Raw genomic sequence first — 16,846 nt, forward strand, 5'->3', positions numbered from 1 at the left:
AGTCTCTTATTTCTCTCTCAAAAATACTGATCACCATGCTTTAGATTTCAATTCAAAAATTTTAAAATATTAGGTATCATTTAAAAATAATTCATAATTTTCTTGGGAAGAGAAGAGGAAATTTTTTACCACGCATTGGATTTGGGCTTGAGCTAAATTTTATCTGAAGGGTTTATTTTTATTCATATATTAGTCTTCCTTTTCTCCCTCTGGGAGTCTTCTGTCCCATTTTGAAATAAATATTAGTGTCTAAATACCAGTTAAAGAATTTAACAACTCTGGTTAATTTTTTTTTTTTAAGATTTATTTATTTTTATTTATACAAGCACTGGGTACAGTCAGAGCGCGGGAGGGTGAGAGAATTCACCAGAGCCAGAGCAGGGAGCAGAGCAGGCAGAGGGACCGAAGTATACTGCTGAGGGGAGCAGCAGGCGGCAGGAGAGGTCTGCGCGCCATGTGGGACCCTCCTTCGGTGGCCAGGTAGCAGCCGGGGATCGAACTGGTGCTGCAGAAGCTGCGGGCAGCTTTGCAACCCAGCACTCAACCGCTGCGCGACCAGGGAGGCCCAACTCTGGTTAATTGACCAGACAGATGCACACTCAGAAAGACTGATGACCCTAAGTCTCTTGGTCTGTGAGTTGGGGCTATAATGAATTTTTTTTTAACACATCTGAAATTCAAACATGAGGGGAAAAATATTTCAACAGTTTTTCCTTTTTATTCCCTTAGCATTCCCTCTCCAAATCTCCATATGCATCAAAATCCCTTATTTTTTTTTGTAAAGGTAGTAAAGGTGATCTTTATGTATCATCATATCCTTACCCTAGTGGAAAAAAAAGACTGGGGATATGTTTTTTTTTAAAAAGATGAGAACAAATCTATGTGGATATATGTCAGAGTATATTAATTCTTTTTCATGTAATAGAAGCAAAATCTAGATTAATTAATCTTAAACTTACTGATTTTGTGTTACAAAGAACATATGGTGACTTTTGTTATAGTTACTATAACCCAGTATTTATTTATTTATTTATTTTTAAATATTTATTTATTTATGCATACAAGAGGCAGGATACAGACCAGAGGTGCAGAGGGTGAAAGGATTCACCAGAGACAGAGTGGGGGAGCAGAACAGACAGATTGACTGAAATACACTGCTGACGGGAGCAGTGGGCGAGACATGAGAGGTCTGCTGCACCATGTAGGTCAGCTCCCTGGCCGGGGATTGAACTTGTGCTGCAGTGGCTGCAGATCGCTACATCGTGCTGAGACTTAAACCCCCTGCGCCACCAGGGAGGCCTCCCCAAACTGTTTTTAAATGAGCACTTATTAAAGGCCTCAGAAATTATTGAAGAGGTTACCTACCTGTTGTGAGTAGTAATAATAGTAATAGTGGAGAGAGATGTATAATTTTTTTCTGTTTATTGCAATTTTTGTGTGCCACTGTATCCTGTTCTTTTGCCATGTTTATATTTCTAAGTAATTTGTTTATATAATATGTTAGTATTTGATTTTGAAAGACTGTGTCAATTCAGATTGACATGTTTTAGGGTACATATTCCTTTAAAAATGTAGCCACGGTAAAGGTTCAACTTCTGCTTTGAAGATCAGTGCCTATGTTAAAAGGGGAAATTTTGGTTGTAGTTTCTTGCTATTTGAGAAGCAACAAGAAGTCAAGAAATAGGAACTGAATTAAAGAATGCACTTTAAAGTATTTGATAGTATGGAATCTGTGAGAGTTTATGATGTTACAGTGTTGAGAAGTGGAGGCTATAAATTTTTTTTTCCTACAATTTTGTGGTCATGTTTGATTCAGAGATTTCTGATTACTCTTCAAAATTCGACCTACATAAATATTTTTATAAATAAAACAGTTTTTTTAAGATTTATTTATGCATACAAAAACTGGGGTACAGGCCAGAGATGCAGGGGGTGAGAGGATTCACTAGAGACCGAGTGGGGAGCAGAACAGGCAGATCTACTGAAATACACTGCTGAGGGGAGCAGCTGGGAGACAGGAGAGGTCTGCTGTGCCATGTGGGATGCTCCCTGGTTGGCTGGGGATTGAACTCGTGCTGTAGAGGCTGCGGCCAGCTTCATAGGTTGTGTCTTAACCCCTTGCGCCACCAGCGAGACCCTAAAGCAGTTTTTTTAATGCTGCATATTGTTCATTATCTGGGAGTAACTAACATTCTTTGGTAGTTAACAACTTGTGAGCCTTAAGGAAGAATATATATGATGTGAAATAAGAAAGCTGTAGGTTGAGAAAGTCTGGTTCATCCATTTCAGCTACATATAAGCAGTGCGTAATCAACCTTTTCATTAATAGTGTGGCAGTAGTGGATTTTTGTCAGAAAACACTTTTTACTTTTATGTTCATTCGTTCTGTCTTGGTATGGTTGTGGCACAGGAGAATATGATTTGATCTTTGTAGTCAATGAAATCACAGTTTTGTGGGATGAGGAGAGGTTATATGAATGACCTTCTAGTCTTTTTTCCATCTGTACCACGTCTTTATATTACTGCTGTTAGAGTATATATGTAATTTTATATCTTTACCCCAATATCTTTATCGTAAGTATTCTTGTTGTATTAGCTTTAAATTTTTATTTTAAATGCCTGCGTCCATTATTCAGAAACTATGGATTATTAACTATTTTTGTTTGCTCTGAAAATTTATGCTTTCTTTTTTCCCCTAGTGAGGAAAGGCCATCTGTAAATGGCTGCTCATTTCCTTCCTCCCTCCCTCCCTCCCTTCCTCCCTTCCTCCTTTCCTTCCTCTCTCTCTCTCTCTCTCTCTCTCTCTCTCCCCCCCCTTTCCTTTTTTAAACTTTGACTACTCAGAAACTCAGAGCACACTTTGAAATGCTACCGTAATGACTGGTTTGAATCTTACCTGGTTGCCATGTTTAAATTGTTTTTTCCCTTGATCTACATTTATACACAGATCATTAATTTGTTATCATAGGTTCTTGCAAGTGATCTCAACTCATGAGCAAAACGAAGGAATAAATTTAAAAAATTAAAAACATTCCATTTGGACATTTTCTGCATTATAGTGAATCATAATCATAATGCAGTGATAGTTTTTTCACACTTAGAGATTTTCCTCTCTTGAAAGTTTTCTTAGAATATCTTTAAGATAGTGTTGGTCAAGGAGTATGAACATTTTAGTGGTTTTTGGTTTATAATAGTTTTGGGCCATTTTTAATATGAACAGAATTGAAAAATTAAGAATACTAGCAAATCTTATTTTGTTTTTATCATAACTTATGAATTTGAATCATTATTTATAATACATTGGCTTCTGGAGCTGACATAGAACCATTTATTATTGTATGGTTCTTGGGAAAATTCTCCTTCCCTCATGTTCCTTGAGTATATAATTGATGACTTTGCTGTTGATTTGTGGAGAAAATGACACGATCTAAATGGCAGTGATTTTAAGGTACTTAAAGCCTTTTTGTATTTGCTCTTCCTTCCTTTGGATGAAAATCCATTTTTTAAAATTAAATGGAAAGTTGTTTTCCATAAATGAAGACATTTGTGTAGAGCCTTGTAATCTGACTTCTTAACCCTTTTCATCTTCTCCCATGTAACATTCCTTTGCTTTTAAAATTTGGTATCAATAATTTAGTTTGATAAACATCTTGAAGCCTTTACCTTGAACATTTAATATGTTTGGGGAAAAAAACACTCCATATTTCTTGGTCATAAGAATTAACATACTACTCGATGGGAAGTATGGGGGAGTAGCATAATCATTACTCTATTTTTTTTAAAGATTTATTTATTTATACATACAAGAGCTGGGTACAGGCCAGAGATGCAGGGGGTGAGAAGATTCACCAGAGACAGAATTGGGAACAGAACAGGCAGATATACTGAAGTACACTGCTGAGGGGAGCAGCGGGAGAGGCAAGGAGAGGTCTGCTGCGCCATGTTGGTTGTTCCCTGGCCGGCTGGAGATCGAACTCGTGCTGCAGAGGCTGTGGATTGCTTTATAGTGTGGTGCTTAGCTGCTTGTGCTACCAGGGAGGCACCATTACTCTATATTTTTTTTTTTATCTCGAAAGAGTAAATGACAAAACAGGTCAAATTTGTGAATTGTAATTTATAAGCAAGTTCTGTCTGTTAATGATATGATTAATGAATTTAGAATTTTGATAGTCCATTTTACAGTTACCACATATAGTTTAATATTTGGGAGGGCCTAAATATTTGTCACTTTTTAAAAATCATTTCAAAAAGTACCTTCAGATCAGTAAAAAGCTTTTATTAGTTTCTTTACTGTGCTTTGCAACTGGTAATGATAATATTCTGAAAATATGACTAATATAAAATATGAAAATAATAGGTCACTTTTTCCATTTTAGCTTTATCTTGTCAGTAGACAATCCCTTCTACATTATTCTTTTTTAAAAAGATTTATTTTTATTTATGCATACAAGAACTGGGGTATAGGCCAGAGGTGTGTATGTGGGGGGTGAGAGTGTAACCGGAAGACTGGTTTAGGATTAGCCAGAGACAGAGTGGGGAGGATTAGCCAGAGACAGAGTGGGGAGCAGAACAGGCAGATCAACTGAAATACACTGCTGAGGGGAGCAGCAGCAGGTGAGACAGGAGAGGTCTGCTGTGCCATGTGGGTCAGCTCCCTGATGGGGGATGGAACTTTGTGCACCAGTGGCTGGTGATAGCTTGATAGGGCTGAAACTTTTAACCCCTGAACCACCAGAGAGCCTCCCCCCAACCCCTTCTACATTATATTTAGAGTGCTGAAAATAGAGATATAATAATTGATATTTCTGTTGAAAGCATGTTTTTAATATAGATTGAGTCTCAGTTTTATATCTCCTGATTTTAAAAGTGGCAAAATGAAATTTATTACATGTAAAGTTTCTTTTTAGTCCCTTTAACTCAAATCTAATTCTTTGTAATATTAAGGATATCTGTATATTTAGTAAAGTTTACTTAGTGGTTTTTTTTTTTTTAAGAGACTGTATATGAGATATTAAGAAAATTTTTATATTTAATAAGCTTTAAGGCTTGTTTCATTTTTTAAAGCCTACATATGAGAGGTAAAGCAGAACATTAGGTACAAGATAATTTATGCGGACACTAACATTTTATTTTGCTTCATTAAATAATATCCTACATGGTTTTTAGATGTGTTTTTGTTTTATTTTCTGTATTTGGATCCTTTCATTGCTGTACTCTAATGTTGTCTTTTGAAAACATTAAGATTATAGTTTGCAAATAATATTTAGAAGTAAAGTTTTCACAGAAAATTAAATTTTATGAGTAAAGGTAGTGATTTAACTTAGAGAACAAAATAAAAATAAATGATTTGGTTATCACTTCAAATATGTAAAGGGGTGGGTAAGGAAGATTTCAAGTTACTTGTCTGTAATTTTGGAAGACTGAATTGGAGAAAATGAATTTGATGGTTTTGGTTGATCATGAGGAATAATTTCTTGACCATGAAAGTGATACATGGGAATATGTGTGGAGGCAAAGCATGGACTCCCCCTAGATAGAGATTTTAGGTGGAATAGTCTACTTTCTGTCGTGGATCACTTAGCTAACATCTTCAAGACAGTGAATAGGTCAGATCTCTAGAAAGCCCTACTACTGGGATTCTTTGAGGGTATCCTGCTCTATTTTTAGGGTATGATCATTGATTCATGAAAATATCTTAGATTTTCATATTGTGTCATTGATTAACAATATGTATTATCTTTCTGAAAATCTTTTGAAGTGTAGAGACATGGTGAAGGAACTAAAGTTGGCAGAGGAAAAGGTTTTATTGTTTTGATGTGGTTGTCAGAGATTTGTTTGCTCTTAAGTCAGTGTTTGATTCCTCCTTCCCTGTTGAGACTTTTGATCCTAAATTGTTTAAGGAGAAGCTTCTGAAGGGCCAATGTTAATCTTCTGAGCCAAGTAACAGTTGATTATCTGCCTTTCATGAATAGTAAGAATTGATGACTCCTTTTGAGAAGGCAAATAATCAGTTGGATATGGCATTCTAGCAGGTCTGTTTCTCTTTCTTCCCCCCTTAGGCCTATCAGCAGTCTGATGGGGCAGAAGACAACAGAGATGGAAGGTGTACCAAACTTGGCAAAGGCCATCAATCTAAGGAGGTAAGCTCTGATTTTGAGCAGGCAGAGCAGGTGGCTCTTCCTGCGTTAATCATATCCTCTTGCTCTTTGGAAAGGTGGATAGAAAGAAAGAGCAAAACAAGGCTGAAGTGTTTCCATTAGCTAGAAAATTTTGGATTAGTCTTCGGTTCTTTTTCTTGACACTCCCCCCCAACCCTTCTTTTTTAGATGCCTTGATTTGGTTTTTTTCCCCCTCAGAACATTAACTTTTTTTTTTTTTTTTTAAAGTAGACTAGTTACCTGTTGTTTTGGGAAGGGTGAACAGAATCTTATTTTTTTTATTTATTTTATCTGAGGCTGTGCCTAGTTTGAGTAAAATGGTAAGATTTTTAGGATTTTGTCTGAGATTGTTTTGAGGTTTGGGTTCACATGGGAACTATTAAACAAGAAACTTTCTTTCAGGTAAAATGTAACAATATAGATATAGCGTAACTTTTTGGTACTTCAGGAATGTCTGTTGTCGACCATCTTTGCCCAGAGGGGCAGGTCTTGCTTTCCCCTTCCCTTCTTCTGACTTCCCTTTACTGATTACTTAGTGGCATTCAGGACTTTGAATAGTAGTTGAAGGTACTTGTAAAAGGTGTTTATGCCATCTCAAGTGACTTGAGTGTTGAGAAGACTGAGTCTATTGACTGTGTTGTTGCACTGAGTGTTCTAAATATTTTCAGAAAGAAATGAGAGGTTCTGAATTTGTCATATGATCTTGGTGGTTAACTCATACACCTAAAAAGAGCAAAGGAAAAGGACAAAACTATGGAGATAGCAAAAGGATCAGTAGTTGCCAGGGTTAAAGGACACAGGATTTTTAAAAAAGATTTATTTATTTTTGCATACAAGAGCTGGGGTGTAGGCCAGAGGTGCAGGGGGCGGGGGGCGGGGTGTGAGAGGATTCACCATAGACAGAGTGGGGAACAGAACAGGCAGATTAACTGAAATACACTGCTGAGGGGAGCAGAGGGTGAGCCAAGAGAGGTCTGCTGCACCATATGGGTCACATCCCCTGCTGGGGCTCTAACTGGTGCATGCTGCAATAGCTGTGGATTGCTTCACTGTACTGACACTTAACCCCTTGTGCCACCAGGGAGGACCAGGACACAGGATTTTTTTTTTTATTTATTTATGCTAGAACTAGGGTACAGGCCAGATGTGTGGGAGGGTGAGAGGATTCACCAGATACAGAGCGGGGAACAGAACAGGCAGACTGACTGAAATAGACTGCGGAGGGGAGCAGCGGGCGAGACAGGAGAGGTCTGCTCGACATGTGGGTTGCTCCGAGGCCGGAGGGGATCGAACCGGCACTGCAGAGGCTGTGGACAGCTCCACAGCGCTGCGCTCAACCGCCTGCGCCATCAGGGAGGCCTAGGACACAGGATTTTTAAGGCAGTGAAATTATGGTGGTGGATACATATCATTGTACACTTTTCCCAATCTATAGAATATTTAACACCAAGAATGAATCCAGGGCATCCCAGGTGGCGCAGCGGTAGAGTGCTGGGTTGCGAAGCTGCCCGCGGCCTCTGCGGCGCAGGTTCAATCCCCCGCTGCTCCCCGGCCACTGGAGGAGGGTCCCACATGGCGCGCAGACCTCTCCTGCCGCCCACTGCTCCCCTCAGCAGTGTACTTCAGTCCTTCTGCCTGCTCGGCTCCCTGCTCTGGCTCTGGTGAATTCTCTCACCCTCCTGCGCTTCTGACTGTACCCAGTGCATGTATAAACAAAACAAACAAACAAACAAAAAAAGAATGAATCCAAATGTAAACTAGAGACTTTAGGTGATAATTGTATGTCAATATAGATTCATTGATTGTAACAAATGTGCTCCTCTGTTGCTGAATATAGATAGTTGGAGAGGAGGTGGATTGTATGGGGACAGGTGATAATTTAGCAACTGAGTACTTTATTCTCAGTTTGCTGTGAACCTGAATTTGCTCTAAAAAAGGAAAATGTATACATAAAGCAGACACAGCAACAGGTAGGTCATGTGTAACCATATGAAGTTAACATGCTAAATACCCCTTTTTGTGTGATATGTGCTTGCTGAGAACTAGTATAGATTCAGAACCTTCCTATGAGATTAGTAAATATATTTTGACATAGGTGGTTAGAGAATGGATACTTGATCAAATGTAATTTTTGAGTCAAAAGAATATGATGCCAAATAGAAATAAATTAAGCAAAAAATAAGTGCAGTTAGGATTTTGAGCAGTCAGTCATTATCTGACTCCACTGAGGTGACTATTTTGAGAATCTAAGGGAGCAAAGGCTAGAGCAGAGATAAGAGATAATTGTAGTGAGAGATGCTTTCTTGCACCAAGGGGGTGGGGAGTGATGGAGGTGGTAAAGAGTGGTCAGATTCTAGATTTACTTTGAAGGTGAAATGTACAGTATTTGCTGGTTGGTTGGATGTATGATGTGAGGGACAAACAAAGGATAGCTGAAAGTTTTTTTGCTGGAGTAGGAAAACTATGGGAAAGAGCAGGTTTCAGAGAGACAACCAGTTCAGTTTTGGCTTTATAGACATCTTAGAGCATCATATTATATGTTGTTTCATATTTACAATTTTCAGTTATAGCAACATATATTCAACATTATTGCATTCAATGCTGGGCACCATCCCATATAAGTACTTAAGAGTATACTGCATTTCTTTTAACAGTTCCCTTAATTGTTGTATTTGAAAAACATGTGCCGGGGGCTGTTGTATGCCCTTTACAAATATTAACTCAATTAATACCAGCTTTGATAAACTATTACTATTCTTCAACTATAAACAAGGAAACTGAGGCCCACAGAGATTAATATACCCAAGGCAGCATAAATTAGAAGTAGTAAAGTCACTAATTTGTAGTCTTTGTAACTATCATAATTCATTTAAATAACCGCCTAATGACAAGTTTGGATTTGTTTCTGATTTGGGAATTATTAAAAGATGTGTTCTATAGAATAGACATTTTCGTATCTTGGGCACTGGTATGTCTCTGTGGGATAAGAAAGAATAGTAATACTGGGTCACAGGATATACGCATTGCTTATTTTAATAGGTACCATCAGTATGACCTGCGCAAAGAGTGATTTCATTTTACCCCCTATGATGCTGCCTTTTTTCTTTCCTTTTGTAATTGTCCAATTCAATAACATTTTTTGCTCATCTCCCTGTAAATTTTAATGGTGGCTAGTACAATTTGTTTGTAATGTTCCTAAGTAATCTCTTTAAATCCTGTGCTATATGTTGAACTTGAAGCAGTTGTCAAAGGATTAAGCCAAGGAAAGTGCATCTGTGAGTGGGTATGTTCTGATTTTGGATGGGAGGGAAGCTGCACACACAATCAGGTCACTAACTCCTCCCCAAATGCTACTGCTGTCTTGACTTGACACTTTAAATTAGTTTTAGATTCATTTTGTATTTCTGTGAGCTTTGTATTCTTTTGCTTTTGCTTTCCCTCAATATCCTGTTTGTGAGATTTGTCTATGATACTATGTATAGCAATTATTTGTTCATTCTCTTTGCAGTATATAATATTCTAGTACATGAGTTTTTATCCATCCTGTTCTTTACAAGCATTTGGATTATTTCCTTGTTAAGATTATTACAAATAATACTGCTTTGAGCATTGTTTTAAGTGTCTTGGTGAACACATATGTACTGCCCAGCAATGAATTTGTTTTGTCATGGGGTTGGCAAATAGCCAACTTTATTAAATATTCCCAAACAATTTTCAATTTGGGTGTACCAGTTTTTCTTTTCTTTTCTTTTTTTTTTAAATGATTTATTTATTTATGATTACAAGAACTGGGGTACAGGCCAGAGGTGTGGAAGGTGAGAGGATTCACCAGAGACGGAGCGGGGAGTAGAACAGGCAGACTGACTGAAACATACTGCTGAGGGGAGCAGCAGGTGAGACAGGAGAGGTCTGCTGCGCCATGTGGGTAGCTCCCTGGCCAGGGATCAAACTTGCACTACAGAGGCTGCGGACAGCTTCACAGCGCTGCACTCAACCCCTTGCGCCACTAGGCAGGCCCCCAGTGTACCAGTTTTTCATCTCACCAGCAGTACATGAGAATTCATTTGGTCTACATTTTTACTAGCATTTGAAGTTTGTGTTGTTCACTTTAGCTAGTCTGACAAGTATATAGTGATATTGTATTTTGGTTTTAATGGACATTTTCCTGATGATTAATAAACTTGGATACTTATTTTACTTGGCAGTTTGAGATCTTTGAGTTGAAGTATCTGACTGGGTTCTTTCCATAAGAACAGAGGGGTTTTTGACGTAAAAAGGAGTACTTTCTGTACCTCCTCCTCCTACCTCAGTGAAATTTTAAAGTAGACTCTAATGTATAAAACATAAAAGGAGTAATTTTTGATAATAAGTATAGCATGGTAGTTAAATCAGATTCTGGACCCCGACTCCTCCACGAGGAATTCTAGTTTTGTCATTTACTGCCTGTATGAACTTGGGCAAGTTACTTGTGACCTCTATTGGCTTCAGTTTATCTCTAAAATGAATGCAATACTTTCGTTATACAGTGAATGTCAGGTTCAGAAAAGTTTATATGAAGTATTGAGGTCACAGTGTATGGTACATAATAATCTCTTTGTAATTTTATTTATTTATTTTTAAATCACCTATTTTTCAATAGATTCAGTTTTTTTTTTTTTTAAAGATTTATTTATTTATTTATACAAGCACTGGGTACAGTCAGAAGCGCGGGAGTGTGAGAGAATTCACCAGAGCCAGAGTGGGGAGCAGAACAGGCAGAAGGACCGAAGGACACTGCTGAGGGGAGCAGTGGGCGGCAGGTTAGGTCTGCACACCATGTGGGACCCTCCCTAGTGGCCAGGGATCTAACTGGCGCTGCACAGGCTGCAGGCAGCTTCGCAGCCCAGCGCTCAACTGCTGTGCCACCGGGGGAGGCCCTCTTTGTAATTTTAGCTGTTATGTTTGTAGTGGTGGTGGTGAATTCATATCAAATTAGCCTGATGAGAATGATGAGACGCTACTGTTGAGCACCACGAGAACATGTCCAGCATCCATAACCCTCAAGGTTATGGGTGACAGTTGTCGTTTTAGCCCGAGCCTCCAATTTTCAGTTTTGGTTGCATCATGCCATGAAAAATCTCAATTCCTGCAGATGAGCAATTAAACATAGATGAGGTACATCTAGCAATCTTAAGAGTATGCCTTCAGATCAGTTTGACAAGAAGTAGTAAAGGTTTGTTTTGAAATTGTCACTAAATATTTATAATTTGCTTAGATTTCCTATTTTCAAACAAAAATCACAGAAGTAACACTAAAAATTATTTTTTTAAATATTTATTTATTTATACAAGAACTGGGGTACAGGCCAGATGCACAGGAGGGTGAGAGGATTCACCAGAGACAGAGCGGGGAACAGAACAGGCAGATCTACTGAAATACACTGCTGAGGGGGGCAGTGGGCGAGACAGGAGAGGTCTGCCACACCATGTGGGACCCTCACCTGGCCGGCCAGGATGGAACTGGTGCTACAGAGGCTGCGGACAGCTTCACAGCGCTGTGCTCAACCGCTGCGCCACCAGGGGAGGCCCAACACTAAAAATTATTATGGCTTTAATTAATATCTATGTGTTATCACAATATATCTGCAAGCAAGTTTGCTTATTACTGCTCTCAACCACAGGACAAGATGAATCGTGCAAATTCTCAACCCTTGCCTGAGGTTATAAAATATGTTCCATAGGTACTATAGTGTGAATTTATTAACTGGCACAAATTAATGAGCCAGTGTATCAGCTTGATTAGAAACAAGTCAAACTACATGTTTTTCTATTTGATGGCATATTTTCAAGATATTCAAATAAAGGTGGCAAGTAAACCAAAGAGACTTTACTAGACAACACAAATTATGTCATATGTTAATATTAGGCATATGAAACATTTTTGTATGTCACTGTAGTTACTTGTACAGCCATCTGACACACTCATAGGCTATCACAAACAGCCTTGCATGTTTGCAGCCAGCTGATCCTTATACCACAAGACCATTTCCAACTTATCTTAAGATTTTCAAATAGACTTAAATGAGCATTTTGACAACCTAACTCCTCTAGCGTCGCCTTTATTTCTCCACACCAGATTGTCTCCAGTTGCTCCTGAGTATGTGATCTTCCCAGCTCACCAGCCCCCACTACGTCTACCCGGTGTGCTTTTCTGTTTCCTTTTCTGTGGTAATGGTGCCTACTATACTTTCGTCATGATCTACCTTGAGCTCTGTAATTTTATGGACTATGCTTTCTTTCAGAATCACACCTCTCTGATAACATTCTTTTCTATGTAAGCCTGTTCTGGCATTCTATTTCTCAGGATCTAAACCTTTTATTTATTTATTTTTTTAAATAATACAGCAATAAATTATACTCTCTACCCCAAATCAGTGCCATTCACAAACTCCACCAGCAGAGGGAGCTAAATAAAAGAAGATGAGTGCTTGAAATTAAGACCTGAAGCAGAATTTACAATATTTCATATCCTGCTCAGTGAAAAAGAGCTTGGATAATGTTAGAAATCAATAATTTGGGGCCTCATACCAGGTTGAGACTGTTATGAAATATTTGTAAAGTGGTTTTGAAAGAGACAATTTTGTATATTAAACCCTATTTAGGAAATGACCTGATAAACATATATATATGCATATTAGGAGAAACAACCTCATATTTAGTTTTTAAATTCTGTTTATCTCCTCGCATCTAGCTTGTGAAGGATTTCATATAGAGAATCAAGTCCTAAAGTTGCTAAGGATTGTTATGGATAACCCATTCTAAGTTTTAAACATGGAATTTTCAAATAAGTATTTTTTTTGTTCTGATTAAGTGTATGTTTCTTAATTTCAGTTAGCAGACTTGAAGAAAGAGAAGCAGAACTGAAGAAGGAATACAATGCACTGCATCAGAGACACACTGAGGTAGGTTTCTGTTTACTATGCTAATATTGAAACAAAGAAATTAACCCAAGAAAAAAATATATTAATTTTTCCCTGAAAACCAGCTGATAGAATGCTTGGGGATTATGTCCAGAAAGCATTACATTTCATATAGCATTTACCTAGCTCGCAGCTGTTGACTTTGATTGTTTCTTACCTAGAATTCACTTTTTCTGTGGTAAGTTAGCATGCTACAGAAACATACATTCGTTGGGCCTCCCCGGTGGCGTAGTGGGTAGAACGCAGCACTGTGAAGCTGTCCACAGCCTCTGCAGCGCCTGTTCGATTCCCAGCCGGCCAGGGAGATTCCCACATGGCGAGGCAGACCTTTCCTGCCTCGCCTGCTGCTCCCTTCAGCAGTGTGCTTAGGTCCTTCTGCCCGTTCTGCTCCCTGCTCTGTCTGGTGAATTCTCTCACCCTCCCGTGGCTCTGGCCTGTATCCCAGTGTTTGTATAAATAAAGAAATCTTCAAAAAATATATACACAAAGATTAAAAAAAAAGAAGAAAATGTAATCATTAAGATAGTCCCAGCAGTTCTTTCTTTGATTGGCTGGTACAGACTTAGTAACATGATGCTAATATAGGAAAATTGATTGGTTACCAGTTGAAAAATAATGGATTGGTAAATTATTGGTAAGAGTCTGTACATTTTTTTTTTAAACTTTTTTTTTTAAGATTTATTTATTTATACAAGCACTGGGTACAGTCAGAAGCATGGGAGGATGAGAGAATTCACCAGAGCCAGAGAGGAGAACAGAACAGGCAGACAAAGTACACTGCTGAGGGGAGCAGCGGGTGGCAGGAGAGGTCTGCGTGCCATGTGGGACACTCGCCCAGCTGCCGAGGATTGAACAGGCGCTGCAGAGTCTGTGGGCAGCTTCGCAGCTCAGCGCTCAACCGCTGCGCCACCAGGGGAGGCCCAAGAGTCTGTACATTTTTAATCCAGTATTAAGGACTTGTTTGCATTAAGCTCATAATATAAATATAAATTATTATGTGATAAATCAAAATGACTTTAAAAAGGGCTTTCTGAATGTTCCTTCAATATTTTATTATTATTTTTAAAGATTTACTTTATTTATGCATAGAAGAACTGGGGTGTAAGCCACAGGTACAAGGTGTATGTGCGTGTGTATGTGAGAGGATTCACCAGAGACAGAATGGGGAGCAGAATAAGTGGATCCACTGAAACCCACTGCTGCAGGGGACAGCAGGTGAGATGGAGAGGCCTGCGGAACCATGTGGGCCAGCTTCCTGGCCAGGGATCCACCTCCTGCTGTAGCTGCTGGTGATAGCTTGATAGCATTGAGATTTTAGCCCTTGCGCCATCAGGGTGGCCCTTTTTCAATATTTTAAACTAACAACTCCAGCATATAAACTATCTGAAGCAAATTAGAAAGTATTCTTGAAGTTTTTTAACCTTTTTATGATTATCTGCCAGCCAATCACATGCTGTTTCTATCTTAGTAATGTCAAAATTAGTTTTGTTTCTCATGTTCAGTCTGGGTTTCATATACCTAAACAATTGTTACACGGAAAAAGTAATTTCTCCCTTTTTCTAGTCCAAATGCCTCCCATAAGGTGAGTGGGTGCAAAATGTTGGTGGCGACCTCTGTACAGCATTGCCGGGGGCCGGGGTTGTGGGTGTGGAGGTCTTCTGTCAAGGTCATAGCACGGATGATTCCAGTCTTAAGCTCTTGTTTTTCTTTCACTGGTTTGTGTGATCTCTTAATCCTTCCCCTGGTAGAGGCCTACATGGTTGCTTTTATGGGGATAAAACGCCACTGCATTCATTTTCATTTGCTTTGTAATAATGTAACATTTTCTTGGGTAGTGGTTGGAATTTCTTCCTGACATGAGGCTTGATTATTACAGTCTTACTTCACTTAGCCACACCGGAAGCAATTGTCACAGAATTGATATTCAATGGTAGAGGGAAAAGATTGGCCATGGAGAGCTAGACTCCTCGAGCTCTCAGAAGACCGGAACTGCTTACGTGACTTTTTCAGTATGTGAAAAATATGCACAATTTAATAATAAGATGGCATTTGATAGATATTAAGACTAAAACAATAGGTTGTCAAAACCTACTCTTGGTTCTTTTTTTTTTAAGATTTATTTATTTTATACAAGAACTGGGGTACAGGCCAGATGCTCAGGAGGGTGGGAGGATTCACCAGAGACAGAGCAGGGAACAGAACAGGCAGGCTGACGAAATACACTGCTGAGGGGAACAGCGGGCAACAGGAGAGGTCTACTGTGCCATGTGGGACCCTCGCCGGCCGGCTGGGATGGAACCGGTACTGCAGAGGCTGTGGACAGCTTCACAGCGTGGCGCTCAACCGCCTGCACCACCAGGGGAGGCCTACTCTTGGTTCTTTTTATACCATTTATTTTAGTGCGTGAACAATACCCTGTATAGGTAGGTAGTGCTTATCAGTGCTGATAATTGCAATGAATATGTGACTGGGGAATATGCTTATGTCCTATAAATAATTGCTAGTAACAAATAATGAATAATTATTTTGTTCTTTCATTGAAGTTCTAGCCTTTGTAATAATTTGAATGTATGTATAAAATATACATACTCTTAGAAATCATTGTAAAGTCAAATTTCTTATTTTTTCTCATTTAATAAAAGTAAACATATGTTTCTATAGAAAAGAAACGGCCTGACACCTTAATTTCAGTGAAAAGATAAAATAATTTTTCTTTCTATTTCTATTCCTCAGAGGATAGTCTAGTTCTGTTTTATGATCTAACCCACATTTTCTATGTGTACTAGAAATGCCATTCAATAAGCATTTATAAATAGCTACTCAGTGCTAAGGAGCTAGGTGTCCTTTGAGGACATGTTCTGGAAACCCTCAGAGAAAGGAAGTCTAAGGATTTAACCATAATCTTTTTACTGTTACTTCTGTTAACAAATGATAGGGCCAAAATAGAGTCATTTGTGCCAAGTCCACCAAGACTTAATAACCTGACCTAATTGCAGTTATAACCTCCACCAAGTATAGTTGTAATTGGTCTGTGTAGAATTTTCAGGTTAGTGACCTTGAAGAAATACTTTCTATCCCCAAAGGATGTTAATCTGCCACACAGACCCCTTCCATTCCCCATAGGTAGATTAACTGATTATAATCTTTTTTCATCTGCAGCTTCCTCACATTGTCTTTAAAAGCCTTTCCCTTTCTGTAGCCACTCAACCACTCTTCTCCTTACCAGTTGGACATGGCCTGATTCATGAATTGTTTACAAAAACAATTAAATCTTTAAATTTACTCACTTAGGTATTTTTTATTTAACATTTCCAGGAAAGGTAATTGTTTTTTTTTTTTTTTTTTGCAGGCACACAAAGATGTTGTATAAATAGCTCTTTTAAAGAGATTTTTTTTTATAGAGGCATGTTATTTATTTATTTGTTTGTTTTTTGTTTATACATGCACTGGGTACAGTCAGAAGCGTGGGAGGGTGAGAGAATTCACCAGAGCCAGAGCAGGGAGCAGAGCAGGCAGAAGGACCGAAGTACACTGCTGAGGGGAGCAGTGGGTGGCAGGAGAGGTCTGCGCACCATGTGGGACCCTCCTCCAGTGGCCGGGGAGCAGCCGGGGATCGAACCGGCGCTGCAGAGGCTGCTGGCAGCTTCGCAACCCAGCGCTCAACCGCTGCGTCACCGGGGAGGCCCTAAATAGCTCTTTTACCCAAACACATTGTTGGCTTTTTAAGGGA

At 38.9% G+C, this 16,846-nt stretch overlaps 1 protein-coding gene across 2 annotated transcripts in view; it reads left to right on the forward strand.

Annotated features, from left to right (window-relative positions):
- The window catches only part of LOC119232571 (C-Jun-amino-terminal kinase-interacting protein 4-like), a 67,213-nt gene that overhangs the window by 27,846 nt on the left and 22,521 nt on the right, over positions 1-16,846 (forward strand). For both annotated transcript variants that reach the window (XM_037494638.1, XM_054689485.1), the window contains exon 3: positions 13,028-13,098. In XM_037494638.1, the coding sequence (XP_037350535.1) occupies positions 13,028-13,098 (71 nt within the window). The remainder of the gene's footprint in view (positions 1-13,027; positions 13,099-16,846) is intronic.

The sequence above is a fragment of the Talpa occidentalis genome, unplaced genomic scaffold, assembly GCF_014898055.3.
Source record: "Talpa occidentalis isolate TD23 unplaced genomic scaffold, MPIMG_talOcc4v2.1 talOcc4.7, whole genome shotgun sequence".
NCBI classification, from domain to species: domain Eukaryota; kingdom Metazoa; phylum Chordata; class Mammalia; order Eulipotyphla; family Talpidae; genus Talpa; species Talpa occidentalis.